General features: G+C 50.5%; 1 protein-coding gene across 4 annotated transcripts in view; it reads right to left on the bottom strand.

The window, feature by feature from the left end:
• The window catches only part of adgb (androglobin), a 612,248-nt gene that overhangs the window by 409,625 nt on the left and 187,165 nt on the right, over positions 1–15,458 (bottom strand). For 3 of the 4 annotated variants that reach the window (XM_072504722.1, XM_072504733.1, XM_072504738.1), the window contains one exon: positions 5,033–5,161. The exons of the other annotated variant lie outside the window; for it this stretch is intronic. In XM_072504722.1, coding sequence (XP_072360823.1) covers positions 5,033–5,161 — 129 coding nt within the window. The remainder of the gene's footprint in view (positions 1–5,032; positions 5,162–15,458) is intronic. 4 annotated transcript variants of the gene reach the window in all.

Here is a 15,458-nt window from a genome sequence, read left to right as displayed (position 1 = left end):
CTCCGCTCCAGGAACACCCTTCTCACCCTCGGAGTCCCTCGCGCCCACACAAACCCCATTATACTCCTGTTAACCTGCCTGAAAAAAGCCTTCGGGATAAACACGGGGAGGCACTGGAACAGGAACAAAAACCTTGGGAGCACCGTCATTTTGATTGACTGCACCCTACCCGCCAAGGACAGCGGCAACGCGTTCCACCTTTTGAACTCCTCCTCCATTTGCTCCACCAGCCTTCTAAAGTTAAGCCTATGCAGGGCCCCCCGGCTCCTGGCCACCTGGACCCCCAAATATCTGAAGCTCCTCTCCGCCCTTTTTAGTGGGAGCTCGCCAATCCCCCTCTCCTGGTCCCCTAGCTGAACTACGAACGCTTCTTGTGGAGCGCCTCGTGCGCCTCCACCTTTACCGCCAGGCCTAAGATTTCGTCCTCATTGTCAGAGATCTTTTATCGAGCCTTCTCGGATCGCCACCCCCTGGGCCGTCTGTGTCTCCAGCAGCTTATCAATAAAAGCCTTCATCGGCTCTAGCAGGTCCGTTTTAATCTCTCTGAGGCAGCGCTGGATACCCTCCTGTTGCTCCTTTGCCCACTGCCTCCATGCTGCCTGGTCTCCGCCCGCCGCCATTTTGTCCTTCTTCCCTCACTTCTTCTGGTCCACCATCACCTTTTTTGTCGCCCCGCTCCTAGTTAAAGCCATATACTGATGGGAAGCTATTATTAACTCCTTCCCACACCGGGAAATGTCAAAAAAGTTCCTTTGGGGGCCCTGAAAAGAGCCCAAAAGTCAGTTTTTGCGGGAGCCGCCGAATGTGCGACTTAGCTCCGCATAGCCGCAACCGGAAGTCTTGAGAGGGAATCCTTTTGGCAGTGTTCGCTTCACCAATGTGCCCCCAAAAGTCTGTGGAAATTCCTGAAAAGGTTCTGAGAGTCCGTTCCAGACGGGAGCTGCCGAAAGCGCGACCTACTCCTCCATGGCCGCCACCGGAAGCCTCGTCCCCACTTCTTCAATGGCCTTGGTAGATCTTTTCACAGTTGTTCCCTCTGCTGCGAGAATTCACCTTTAACAGAGGCCCTCAAGTCAGCTTGCAGCTTTAAGCTTGCCCTTCCCCCGCCTGCATGCTGGAAGAGGCCCCTCTCTCCCCTGCAATTACAGCCAAATATTTTACTGTTTCTGCCAGGTCTGGTAACCAAAAGACATACCATTCCTGGGGGACACTGTCAGGGGAATGTTGCAGTCTTCTTCGCACACCGAGAAATGTCAAACAAATGCCGTGGGGGCCCTGTAAAAGAGCCCAAAAGTCCGTTCCAAGCGGGAGCTACCGAATATGCGACCTAGCTCTGCATAGCCGCACCCGAAAGTCTCCCTTCCCCAGCTACTTAACCTCCATTTCCCCAGACACGCTCCCTCGCCTTCCCCAGACACGCTTCCTCGCCTTCCCCAGACAGGCTCCCTTGCGTTCCCCAGGCATTCATCATCCCCTTCCCCAGTTACTAAATCTTCCTTTCTCCAGACACTCTCCCTCCCCTTCCCCAGGCACTCACCCTCCCCTTCCCTCGAGACTCTCTCTCCCCTTCCCCAGAGACTTTCTCTCCCCTTCCCCAGAGACTCTCCCTCCCCTTCCCCAGACACTCTCCCTCCCCTTCCCCAGACACTCTCCCCTTCCCCAGGCACTCATCATCCCCTTCCCCAGAGACTCTCCCTCCTCTTCCCCGGACACTCTCCATCCCCTACCAGACATTCAAACTCCCTTTTGCCAGACATTCGCGACCCCCCCACTTCTCCATACACTCTCTCCCCCTCTCCCCAGACACTCTCACTCCCCCATCAGACATTCAACATCTCCTTCCCCAGACATTCGATCTCCCTTCTCCTACACTCAACATCAATATCCCCAACACTCAACCTGCTGTGCTGTATGGTTCTATGTTCTATATGTTCTACTTCCCCAACACTCAACCTCCACTTCCCCAACACTCAGCCTCCCCTTCCCCAACACTCAGCCTCCCCTTCCCCAACACTCAACCTCCACTTCCCCAACACTCAGCCTCCCCTTCCCCAACACTCAGCCTCCCCTTCCCCAATACTCAACCTCCCCTTCACCAACACTCAACCTCCCCTTCCCCAGGCACTCAACGTCCCCTTCCCCAGACACTCAACGTCCCCTTCCCCAGACACTCAACCTCCCATTTCCCAGACACTCAACCGCCCATCCCCAACACTCAACCTCTTATTCCCCAGACTTTCTCCCCTGCCTTCCCCAGGCACTGTCACATACCTTCCCAGTCATTCTCCCCCACTTCCCCAGACAGTCCAGCTCCCCATCCCCAGACACTCTTTCCCCCCCTGCAACCCCTAGACACTCAACCTCCCCTTCCCCAGACACTCTCATTCCGCTTCCCCAGACATTCTCCCCTGCCTTCCCCCGACAACCTTCCTCCCCTTCCCCAGACATTCTCCCCTGCCTTCCCCGAACACCCTTCCTCCCCTTCCCCAGACATTCTGCCGTGCATTCCCTAGACACTCTCCCTTCCCTTACCCAGACAAACACCTTCCTCTTCCCCAGACATTCTCCCTCCCCTTCCCGAGATACTCCCCCCTGCCTTCCACAGACCCTCTCCCCACTTCCCCAGACCCTCTCCCCACCTGCCCAGAGATTTCCCCTCCCCTTCCCCAGACACTCTTCCCTGCTATCCTCAGACATTCTCCGCACTTCCCCAGACACTCTCGCTCCCCTACCCCAGACATTCAACTCCCCTTCCCCAGACACTTAACCTCCCCTTCCCCAGACACGCTCCCTCGCCTTCCCCAGACACGCTCCCTCGCCTTCCCCAGACACGCTTCCTCGCTTTCCCCAGACACTCTCCCTCCTTGTCCCAGACACAATCGCTCCCCTTCCCCAGACACGCTCCCTCCCTTCCCCAGAAACACACCCTCCACTTCACCAGACACTCTCTCTCCCCTTTGCCTGAGACCTCCCCTGTTCCCCAGACACTCGCCCCAGCCTTCCCCAGACACTCTCCTTCCTTCTGCAGACACTCCCCCCTGCCTTCCCCAGACCCTCTCCTTCCTTTGCAGGCACTGTTCCCAGCTTTTCCCAGGCACTCTCCTTCCCATTTGCCAGAGACATTCTGTCCCCCTTTCCCAGAGATCTCTCCTGCCTCCCCCCCCCCCCCCCCTTCCACTGGCATTCTCCTCAGCCTTCCCCAGATACCCTTCCCCCTCTCCGTCCCGAGGCACTCTCCCTTGCCTTCCGCAGACACTCTCCCTCTCCCTCTTTCTTTATTTCTTTATTCATTTACGGGATCTGGTCGTCGCTGGTTAGGCCAACATTTATTGCCCATCTCTAGATGCCCTTCAGAAGGTCGTGGTGAATTGCCTTCTTGAACCGCTGCAGTCCATGTGTAGGTACATCCACTGTGCTGTTTGGGAGGGAGTTCCAGGATTTTGTCCCAGCGACAGCGAAGGAACAATGATATATTTCCAAGTCACGGTGGTGAGTGACTTGGAGGGTGAACCTCCAGGTGGCGGGGGTCCCAGGTATCTGCTGCTCTTGTCCTTCTAGATGGTAGTGGTCATGGGTTTGGAAGGTGCTGTCTAAGGAACCTTGGTGAGTTACTGCAATGCATCTTGTGGATGGTACACACGGATTTCACTGTTTCACTGTGGTGGAGGGTTTGAATGTTTGTGGAAGGAGCAGCAATCAAGCGGGCTGCTCTGTCCTGGATGACGTCGAGCTTCTTGAGCGTTATTGGAGCTGCACTCATCCCAGGCAAGTGGAGAGTATTCCATTACACTGCTGACTTGTACCTTGTAGATGGTAGACAGGCTTTGGGAGGTCAGGAGGTGAGTTACTCGTTGTAGGATTCCTAGCCCCCCCCCCCCCCCCCTCCAGCGACCGTTGTCCCCTTTGACTCCCTGGTGTTCAGTGGAGACAGTGGTGCTCACCTCCTTCTTCCCTCTGAGGTCATGACGGTGGTTCATGTTTTTAAAAAGTAGTAATTCGCCCCAGCTTGATGGCATGCCTAGTTGGTGGGAAGATTTTCTAAGGGTTGAAGATGCGACGTTAACCCTGCTAAGTAGATGCTCATGGATTCAAATTCATGTGAAACTGGTTTGTGCTCCCTTCCTGGGTATAAACCTGATGGCGTCATCGGAGAGGGTTCCGGGAAAATCACCTTCCGAAATCCCATTTTTGGCCTCTCGCGATATTTAGCAGCATTATGGGATTTGCACCATGGCTCACAGGTCCGCTAAATCGTGCTCAATATAATGCTCAAACTAAATTTTAAATAGGAACAAGAGGAGCCCATTCAGTCCCTCACACCTGTTCTTTCCTTCAATCAGATCAGTGATGTGTACATCAATTACTTACCTATATTTCATGTTTTGATACTCTTACCCAACAATAATTTGCAGGAAACAAATTAGAGACATCAGCAGTAAACTAAATAGGAGAGGTGAATTTGAGTCACTTTATCAGCACAGGGAACAGGAGAGAGCGAATTGGTGTCAGCTCAGCAACACATGGAAACTGGAGGGAGTTGAGAAGCAGGGGCACCTCAACAGCACGAGAGCAAGACAGAATCAGCGGCACCTTGGCAATGCAATGATTCAAAGGGAGTGAGTCTGGGTGCTTCTGCAATACAGTAACAGATCAAGGCCACCTCTGCAGTACCATCTGAAGATGCATTGTGCACTTAAAAAACAGATAAACCTGAATTCAACTAGACTCATACAAAGGTAAAATATACAAGAACAAACTTAAGGTCAAAATTATCTGGATAATTGCATTAGTAGTGTTTTCTCTCAAAGAAAATCAAAATGGATTGCTACAGCAAAGCATTTGTATTAATTGGTATAGTTTAGTTGCTGAATTTCCCTCCTGTTGCTGTTATGGCAAGGAGAGATGCAGTGCTTAGCTGAGATAACAAAGAAAGCAATTGATAAAGTGTCGACTAGTAATCTCAACAAGAAAAATTCAGATCTAACAACTAGAACAAAAATTGCAACCCTCATCAACCAGCCCTATAACTTACTCTCTGAAAAAGATTGAGATGCTGTCTGAGAGACAGATACTGGTCGTTGAACTAATGGTCTGATTTTTTCTTTATTGAATTCTCCTTCCTTATTCTTTTTCTTCCCAGAATCTTTTAATTCTGTTTTTTCTGAGAAAATATGTTAAAAAGTTAGTGAAAATGCATGCTCACTTCATTTTTCGATTCACCAAGCTGTCTACCTTATTGTAACTCAAGACAGTACCCATGGATACATGGAGAGGCGGGAGATAAATTGAAAATGCGCCCTCAATGGTTGGCTGGCAATGGGGTTGGAAGAGAGACAAACAATCATTTTATAGTGATTTAAACCTGGTTGAGCAACTGGATATAAAACCTGTTGCCACGAAGGGAAGAAGCCAACCTGAGGGAGAATCAATGGAGCCAAATCAAACAGATGTGCAACATGCCCTCTTGACAGAGATACTGCGCAGTGAGGATGGGTTATTTGGGGTTAAATGGTGGCTAGAGAACCAAGAATGTGGCACATATTATGGAAGGAGGTGGTTATAACAGTGACAGCCACTTTCCTGAACCCCAGGACTGCTCTGCAATGCAGTAAGAAGTTCAAGAACCTCAACTGTGCAGTCAAGCTAAGATGCTATTTCCCCTGACCCTTCTTTATACATGTAGCATTCCTTCATTCACTGTACTCAAAGTTCTCTGGAATATTACTCTGTACATTGATCCTGTCCTGCACCATCTACCAAATGTGCAGGAAAGCATGTTATGCATGAAAAAAACTCCCAAACTCACCAGATCCATCTTTTCTGGTTCAATAAGTTATAATCTTAGATTTTTATAGAAACATTTGCCCAGTATTCACTGCAATGCACATGTCTTCCTTTCTCACAGAAGGAAGTGGCTCAAAACCACTGGGAAACTCAGGCTGTGGGAGTGATGAGTCATCAGTTATAAAAACTAGGAAGAGCTCAGGGAACCAAGTAGCAAAATGATGTTGGAGTGGGAACATGTAGGATAGTCAGTGGCAGTTACTGGTTTGCACGGACCATCTGTATCATTATGAGAAACACGATCATTCGTGTTTCCCTGTAGCTAAAGCTACAGAGGAATGTCCTGATAACTTCCAAATATCATATCATTTTTTCATTTTTACCGAGGCATAAAGCCACAGAGGAGAAGGTGGGATGGGAAAGAGACGAGCGGTCTTGCACCTCTGCCCTGCCAACCATGTCCTCACCCATTCATTCTTTCACATTTACTCACCTGACCAGAGAAATCCACCCATTTCAATGGAGGTTTTTACTGGCTAAGACACAGGGCTCAATTGTGCCAGGGGAGTTGGAATGGGGTTGGTGGGCCTAGGGGAGCTGGTGGCAGTTGAAAGTGGGGAGGAGACACTGCAATCTCCAATCTCGAGTGTCCTGCTCTGAAGAGAAGGGCACAAGATGAGTAAGTAGCATGAAGACCAGCTTTGACAGAGCTGAACCCGGGAATTTGGTGAGTGAGGGAATTCTAAGTATGAGGGAGGAGGTCTTTTACAGAACAAGGAGTGGTCCAAGAGAGGGAGAGGGAGTGGGAGTGGGATGTAGCCTGAGAGCTGAAGTCCAGAGGCATTAATTTGGTAAGCAAGTAGGGGGTTGATTGTGAGTTTTAAATATTTCTAAAATCTTCTTTAAACTTAGGCAATAGTTTAAATTAGTACTGGGGGGATGTAGTACTGTGTTAAATTTATTGTTTCAGCAGTTAAATAACTTAATATAACTATGAATAATTATTGAGTGATATTTCTGAACTTGAAACCCTAATTAATTAAATCAAATACAATAATGATGGCAGCTGATGTGTTTCAGCTATAGCATGTGGAGGCTGATGGACAGCAGTGGGACAGCAGTGTGATTCACAGAAACCCGTCTACAGTAAGTGGCTCAAGTCAGATTTGATGAGCTCGAGTCTGAACTCCGGACACTGTAAAGCATCAAGGAGGGAGAAAATTATCTGGACAATTTCTTCCAGAGACAGTCACATCCCCTCAGTTTAGGATGCTTCAGATGTGATCCATGGTCAGGGACAGGATGTTGGTTGCCTTTGCCTTTCACAAAAGATCTCACCCATGGATGCAAAGTAACCACAGTTTGAAACGTTTGTTGATGACACGACTGTAGTGGGTCAGATCTTGACGAATGATGAGTCAGAGTACAGGAGGAAGATAGCTAACCTAGTGGAGTGATGCGACAACAATCTCTCCCTCAACATCAGCAAAACTAAACAGCTGGTCATTGACTTCAGGAAGCGAAGTATCGTACAGGCCCCTGTCAGCATCAATGGTGCCAAGGTGGAGATGGTTAGCAGTTTCAAATTCCTAGGTGTGCACATCACCAAAAATCTGTCCTGATCCACCCACGTCGACGCGATGACAAAGAAAGCACAACAGCGTCTATACTTCCTCAGGAAACTAAGGAAATTTGGCATGTCCACATTGACTCTTACATTTTTATAGATGCATCATGAAAATCATGGTATGGCAACTGCTCAGCCCAAGATTGTAACAAACTATGAGAGTTGTGAACACAGCCCATCCACTGACTCTGTCTACACCTCCCGCTGCCTTGGGAAATCGGGCAGCCTAATTAAAAACCCCTCCTGCGTGGGCTATTCTCTCTTCCAACTTCTTCCATCGGGCAGAAGATACAAAAGTCTGAGAACAAGCACCAACAGATTCAAATCAGCTTATTCCCCGCTATTACCAGACTCCTGAATGGCTCTCTTATGGACTGATCCGATCTCTGTTACGCATCTTCTCTACTGTTGCAGCACTGTACTCCATATGCTTCACCTGATGTTTATGTCTATGTATTCACATTGTGGATTTATCCTATGTCCTATGTTTTTCGTGCATGGAAAGATCTGCCTGGAACGTATGCAGAACAATACTTTTCACTGTACCCTCGGTACATGTGACAATAAATCTAAATCAAAATAAAAAATCTAGTAGATTAAGATTTTGAAAAGGCATTCGATAAGGTGCCACATTAACTGCTACTAATTGAGATATGCGGCGGAATTCTTCATTCCTGAGGCTAAGTGTTGACGCTGGTGCAGGATTCGTAGATTTCCATGACAGCTAAACTGGACTGATTCAGCGACTGTTAAGGGGCTAGCACCGAGATAACGTGGAACACAATCGATTCCAATGAGAAACGGAGCGGGATTCACCGGATTTACGGCTGACAAGCTGCAGCCGCATATACACAATTCATTCCCCACACTCACCATCCCAGCCAACGAGATGGCAGAGAGGAGAGCGGTGCCAAGATTCACTGATGCCGAGCTGGAGACCCTCCTGGATGCGGTGGAGAGTAGATGACCCTGTACCCCGGCGTGGGAAGGAATCTGCCAGCCGTCTGCCGTACCCGGGCACAGGTGGCAGAAGCGGTCAGTGCCCTGAGCATCACCGTCCGGATGGACCAGCAGTGCCGTAAAAAAGTGCACAACCTCCTCAGGGTGGCCAGGCTGAGTAGACAGCTCTGTTCCACTTACCCGCATCCCACACACCTCTAACCCGACCCACCCCATCACCACCCGGAGGGTGGCTGAACCCCCAATCTGCACCACATGTCGGAACCTGTACCGGCCGCCATGGCTGGGTGCCCTGGCAACTAAAGCCACCAGCTACCCACCCCCTGGGCTGCATGCACGGATTGTCTAACACTGTCATTTTCTGTCTCTCCCCCGCGCCCCCCCCCCCCCCCCCCACCCCCCACCACCACCACCACCAGGAGAAGGCCACTCAAAACCGCCAGGTGTGGGAGAAAGCTGGAGGGGGACCGCCGGATCTGGGACCGCTATCCGTGGCAGAGCAAAGGGCCCTGCACATGGTTGGCGGCCCGAAGGAAAGGAAGGTCGCTGGGATGGAGATCAGCCATGGGCAAGGACGTGGTTCCCCGTGACACGTGCGTCAACCCCTCCTAACACCGCCCCTACACCACCCTCACCCCACACCACTCTCACACTCACCGCCACACGGCCTGCAGTCTAATCATGCCCCGGCCAGTGCCACAGCCTGAGCCCCCTGTGAGCTGAGCAGTGACGAGGAGAGCAGCTCGGACGGCAGTCCTCGGCAGTCAGGACACCCCGGAGCTCGAGTCCGATGTTGACACAGATTTCCCGTCATAGCTATCTCCAACACCCTCCATCATCCCAGAGACACACACCTTGGTTGGGCACTTTAGTGAAGTACTCTCTGTGTGGTGTGCTCACTGTGTGCACCACACAGCTGATCTGGTACATCAGGCGAGGGCATCGTAAGTCGGAGGGCAGACTAACCCAGGAACTAGCTGCCGTCCAGACAGGTTTCTAGCTTCTGGAACGGATGGTTGCATCGATTGTGGAGATGCCGTTGCAGAGCCAGGGACTACATGAGGAGTTGTCAGCGAGAATCCAGCACCTGCAAGTGCAGTTGGAGGAGTCCAACCTTGAGAAAGTGCAGGAGGTGGTGCCGACCATGCGTGCCACCCAGGCCAACACCGCACGGGTGGCGTCCGTGGTAGAGGCATTGGGGGCAACAGTTTTGGCTATGGATCAGCATGTCCAAGGCCTGGGGCATTCTGTGCAGGCATTGGCAGAGGCCCAAGACAGGGTTGCCAACTCACAGGTTGCCACCTGGAAATTGCAGCGGTGCTTCTGAGCGTGGCCCAGTCACAGTAGGCCATGGCTGGGAACATCGGCGGCATTGCCCAGGCACTGACCGACATGGTGCAGACACAGATGGAGGTGACCCAGTTACAGAGGGAGATGGCGCAGTCACAGTCACTGGCTGATGCGACACAGATCCAGAAAGTGGTGCCACAGTTAATGGGCAATGTCGCGCAGCACCAGACGGAAATGGTCCACTCCCTGTGCTCCATGGCCGCGAGCATCCAGACCCTGGTCGAGACCAGAGCGGGCCTCCCGGACTGGCTCCAGGTGGTGGGGAAGCCTCAGGGGATGGCTCCGCTCGCACCCCCAACTTATGGAGCAGCCCAGGAGCTATCGGGCACCCTGAGGCACGAGGTGGTGATGGGGGACCCTGCTGGTGACTCCTACAGGGGAGGTTCCGGAACACCGCAACACCTCAGAATCTCTCTCTCCCCCCCCCCCCTCCCTGGTGGGGAGTGGGCAGAACAGGCGGCATCACGCCACCGTGACACCCGAGCAGCAGCCAGCCCAGTCGCCCAGAAGATGACGGCCAATAGGGACCTAGGTCACACGGCAGGATTCATAGCAGGCCGCCTCCACTCCTGATGTACCGTCTGGAGATCCACTGAGACGTAGTGTTTGTGGTGACATGTACTTGAACCATATTGTATACAGGTGGCAACCTTCAACCAGCTGGTGGCGTCAGACCTTGGTCACGTGATGTGGCAGACTCATCAGTTGGTAGTAAGGCGTATACAAGGACGGTCCCACGTTGGGTAGTTCCAGAGCAACCTAGTCTGTATAGCATTCTGTATGTTACCCTTCTACGTGTTAATCGATAATTAACATTCTAAGTAAGTCACCAGCAGTTCTGTGAGAATCATTGCAACGGCAAGACAACAGAACACAACATGGTACCAGGAGTGTTGAACATTTAGGGTTCAGCAGAAAAGACGAAGTAAAACCGGCCGAAGAATGAAAAAAAAGGAATGATTCTTCAGCCAACCTGGCAAACTACAGGCTGTGGTGACTCACTGCAATAAACGACGGTGAAGCTCGAGATGGAAGGTTTAAAGGCACCCCACCAGCTTCAAGTATCAGGTAACGTAGATGAAAACTGGTGTGTTTTCAAACAGAGAAGTCTGACCAAAACAAATGTAGAAGTCAATCTGAATAGTCGTGAGCGGCTGTATGGTCCACAAAGCGAGTGGCCAGACGGTTACTGCCTCTCCCAGTGAGACATGCTGGTGCACTCACAGGATGAGAAGCAAGAGAAAGTCCAGGCGCAAGATGACAAATCCGATGAGGCACTGGGAGAGCAAAAAGGAATTCCAGACTTCTGGTTAATAGTCTTCAAGAAGGTGTATATACTCAGTGGTATGATACAGGAGCATGATGAGCCTATATTAAAGCATCTACAATATGTGAACGTTAAATGTTCAGAGTGTACACAGCCGATGAGCTTCACTCTGGAGTTCAAGTGAGTCAAATGAGTATTTTACAAACAAGATAATTACGACAGCATACCAGCTGGAACCGCAGCCTGACGAGCATGAATTCTCATTCTGCGACAAACCAGAACTCATGGGATGCACAGGGTGCCAGATTGACTGGAAGAATGGAAAAAAGTCACACTGAAAACCATTAAATGAAACCGAAGCATAACAATCGGAGCACTCGCAAAGCGGCTATGAATACTGAACCAAATGACTCATTCTTCAATTTCTTCAGTCCTCCAGAAGCTCCGCAGCATGGAATGTTAAGTAAAAGTTCTGCAGCAAAACTCGCAGCTGAATTTGAAATTGGTCGACTTTTGTGGAAACACATAATTCCATGTGCAATGTCATATTTTACAGAAGAAGTCTTTGCTGATGATACTGACTTCCGGAGGATGAGTACCTTGATGATATTTACGAAGACCATGAAGAGATGAAATGAGCAAAGGTTTGGCAGGTGAGCCGGAGCAGGATGAATATGAAACTCTAGTAAGGTTGTTTCGCGGGACAGATGGCAAACTCAGTGAGGGAGCCTGTGCAGTGCTGCATCGGTAGTTTGGCGGGAATGAGAAGGTGATCACAAGGGACGCCTAGGCCGTGCTGGAAACCTAGAAGTGCTCCGAGATGGCACACGCAGAGATGGTCAGTGAGATTGTGATTGCAGATACCTCAGGAAAATGATGTAGCTTCGCACATACTAAAACCAGAAGACATCGTACCCATTCTGGAGAAACTAGCTCCAGAAGCATACGGGGAACCATCGCAGTCCTATGAAGAAGTTCCGGTAGTAGACTCCCTGATACTCGAGGCCACTCCACTTAAGGAGGAATTAGAGGAGCAAATGACGACATCCGTATGCAGTTCTACGGCGACAGGTGACACATACATAATAGTACATGACAATAGTACATGAGCGGCACGGTAGCACAGTGGTTAGCATTGTTGCTTCACAGCAACAGAATCCCAGGTTCAATTCCCGGCTTGGGTCACTGTCTGTGTGGAGTCTGCACGTTTTCCCTATGTCTGTGTGGGTTTCCTCCGGGTGCTCCGGTTTCCTCCCACAAATCCCGAAAGACTTGCTGTTAGGTAATTTTGACATTCTGAATTCTCCCTGTGTACCCGAACAGGCACCGGAATGTGGCAAATAGGGGATTTTCACAGTAACTTCATTACAATGTTAATGTAAACCTACTCGTGACAATAATAAAGATTATTATTAGGAGCCACAGCCCATATCTGTATGCAGCTCCACGACGACAGCTGTTACCGAGTCCGGATGCAGTTCCACGGCATTAGACGATACGTATATACTATCACCAGATGAGGGTGAGACACCATCTGGTCTCTCTGGAAAAGATGATTTTCGCATATTAATCTTGAGCGACGAGGAGCCATCACTTGGGGCTCAAGTACAAGTTGTAGCGGCAGTGCCTAACACTGAGGATGCTGATCCAACACAGTTATCGGAGTACGATCCAATCCAGACACCAGAATAGAAGGCTCTGCAGCTGGTCGTTGAAGGGGCTGACTTAACCACCACAGCGCAATCCCTCGGAAGCACGCCAACATGAGACATCTCTGCAGGCGACCCACATACTAACGCTACAATGGCGCAGGCCAGCGCCCAGAAGGGTGCCAAGAAAGCCAAACAAAATCAGAGAACTAGTCATTAAATCGCTCTCATAAAAGATAGGAGGACCACCCACAGCATCAGTCCCAAAATTGCATGGAAAACAAAAAAGAGGAAGAGAAGGAGAGTGGGGGATACAATGAATCCCACCGAGGACACTGAGCCGGAAGACCTCGGCAATGTGGCCGACAGGCCAGAGACCACACCACAACGCAGCAGCAGCAAAAAGCATCACGAGAGCACATAACATCGCAGTAGTAAGGAGCATCACGAAAGTACACAACAAGCAGCAGCAGAAGAGATTATAGAGTAAATAAATGGAAGAAGTGGAAGATGCAGGGATGGCCAACGGGAATACCGGGTTTCAAGGCACATCATCTCAAAAAAGGTTAAGCCACAAAAGACCGGCATGGAAACCAGTCTTCAAGGATAAAAGCAAATTACTGCAGATGCTAGAATCTGAAACGAAAGAGAAAATGCTGGAAAATCTCAGCAGGTCTGGCAGCATCTGTAGGGAGAGAAAAGAGCTAACGTTTCGAGTCCGATGACTCTTCAAGGATGCTGACAAGATCTCAGACGGGGGGGCATCAACAGCCTTGACCGCAGTGGATAACCTAGTTGCCCAGGAGCCAACCCTCCAGCCCAGGAGGAGGGGGAGCGGGGGTGTCTCGAACATGTCAGGAATCGTCGATTTAATTCCTGACACATGTCAGGAATCGTGTGCCAGGATGAAGGCATCGTGCACACTGCCTGGGTATCGGGCACAGATGTGTGTGATGCTCCTTTTGGTTTGTGCAGAGTGGCCTGTCATCTTCGGTGTTCGTAGGGCGACATGTATCCCATCAATCACCCCCTGGATCTAGGGCATTCCGTCGATGGTGGTGAACCCCACTGCCTGGGCATCCTGGTGCTCAGTCCACATTGAAATGGATGAAATAAGACACCTGGGCATACTGAGCCTCCGTGACGGCACGGATGCACCTGCGTACCAAAGTCAGTGAGATCCCTGACAGGACCCACTCGGCGCCTGGAAGGACCCCGTGGCATAAAGGTTTAGGACGATTGTCACCTTGACAGCCACCGGGTGTCTTCCCCCATACCCCCATGGTGCCAGGTTTGCCATGATCTGTCAGATGTGTTGCACTATCTCCCTGCTCAGCCGGAGTCTTTGACGGCATGGCCGGTCCAGCAGGTCCTCGGATGTCAGGCACTGCCGGTACGCATGAGTCCTGATGCGGTGACTTCTTGGCACCTCCTCCTCGACCTGTTGGTCAGCCGGCTCTCCATCCTGAACGGCTGCCTCCTGTTCCTCTGCAGCATGCTACGTTGCTGCAACTTCCTCCTCCTCCTCCTCAAGCAGCGCCAGCCCGTACAACCGTAAGTCATCCCCCAGGGCTGTAGCGATCAGCAGGAAGGCCACCATTGCTGGTTTAATTCCAATATCCATTGTCTGCAGGGGTGAAAGACTGACATGTTAATATAGCCCGTACCCCCATGCCCAACCAGGTCCATTCGGCTACATGGTGGCCCCGGTTGGCACTGCAGGCTCTGTCCCCACTTGTCCACCTCACCCCCTTCATATCCGTACCCCTGGCACGTCATTGCTCGGCACCATGGGGCCTCTGGCCCTGGCGCCGGTCCCTGCTGTCAGAGGTACTGTTGGATGGTACTGTCCTTGCTAGTGGTACACTCCGCGGCCTCCGGAGAATACTGGGTGGGGCCCGCTAATGACATGCAAACAGTGTTTGCTGTACATGCATTCCAGACCACATTGACGCTATTAGAACATAGAACATAGCACAGAACAGTTGAGGTGACAGAGAATTACGATTTGGCATCAATTCAGCGCTCGCTGTTATTTTGGCGTCGGAATGTATTCTACGCCCACTCGCGTTTCGTGATTTCGGTGTAAGCCAACAGGGAATCCTGCACAGGAAATTTTCCCTCTGAAGTGCAAATTTACCAAGCAATTCCCACTGCGCTCAGTGAATTAGGACATCCGTGGGGTCCCGATGCATCTCTTGGATTATACGTATAGTTTTCGACAATTCCAAGACAGGAAGAACTGGGCTTTAATTTAAATGGAGAGAGATTGCAGAATGATGTGGTTGTCACGTGAGAGTACCTTTAAGAAATGGGTGTTTTTATAGAATAACTGCAGTGGGTGTACCTTTAACACATGGGTGTTTATTACTGCAGTGATGTTAGAATGTGTATTTTCTGCAGTAGCCTACCATGGGGAACCTTATCAAACGCTTTACTGAAATCCATATACACCACATCAAATGCTTTACCCTCATCCACCTGTTTGGTCACCTTCTCAAAGAACTCTATAAGGTTTGTGAGGCACGATCTACCGTTCACAAAACCGTGCTGACTATCTCTAATCAAATTATTCCTTTCCAGATGATTATACATCCTATCTCTTATGAACCTTTCCAAGATTTTTCCCACAACAGAAGTAAGGCTCACTGGTCTATAGTTACCGGGGTTATCTCTACTCCCCTTCTTGAACAAGGGGACATTTGCTATCCTCCAGTCTTCTAGCACTATTCCTGTAGACAAAGATGACTTAAAGATCAAGGCCAAAGGCTCAGCAATCTCCTCCCTAGCTTCCCAGAGAATCCTAGGATAAATCCCATCC

The sequence above is a fragment of the Scyliorhinus torazame genome, chromosome 1, assembly GCF_047496885.1.
Source record: "Scyliorhinus torazame isolate Kashiwa2021f chromosome 1, sScyTor2.1, whole genome shotgun sequence".
Taxonomy (NCBI): Eukaryota; Metazoa; Chordata; class Chondrichthyes; order Carcharhiniformes; family Scyliorhinidae; genus Scyliorhinus; species Scyliorhinus torazame.
This window is presented reverse-complemented; position numbering and strand designations above follow the sequence as displayed.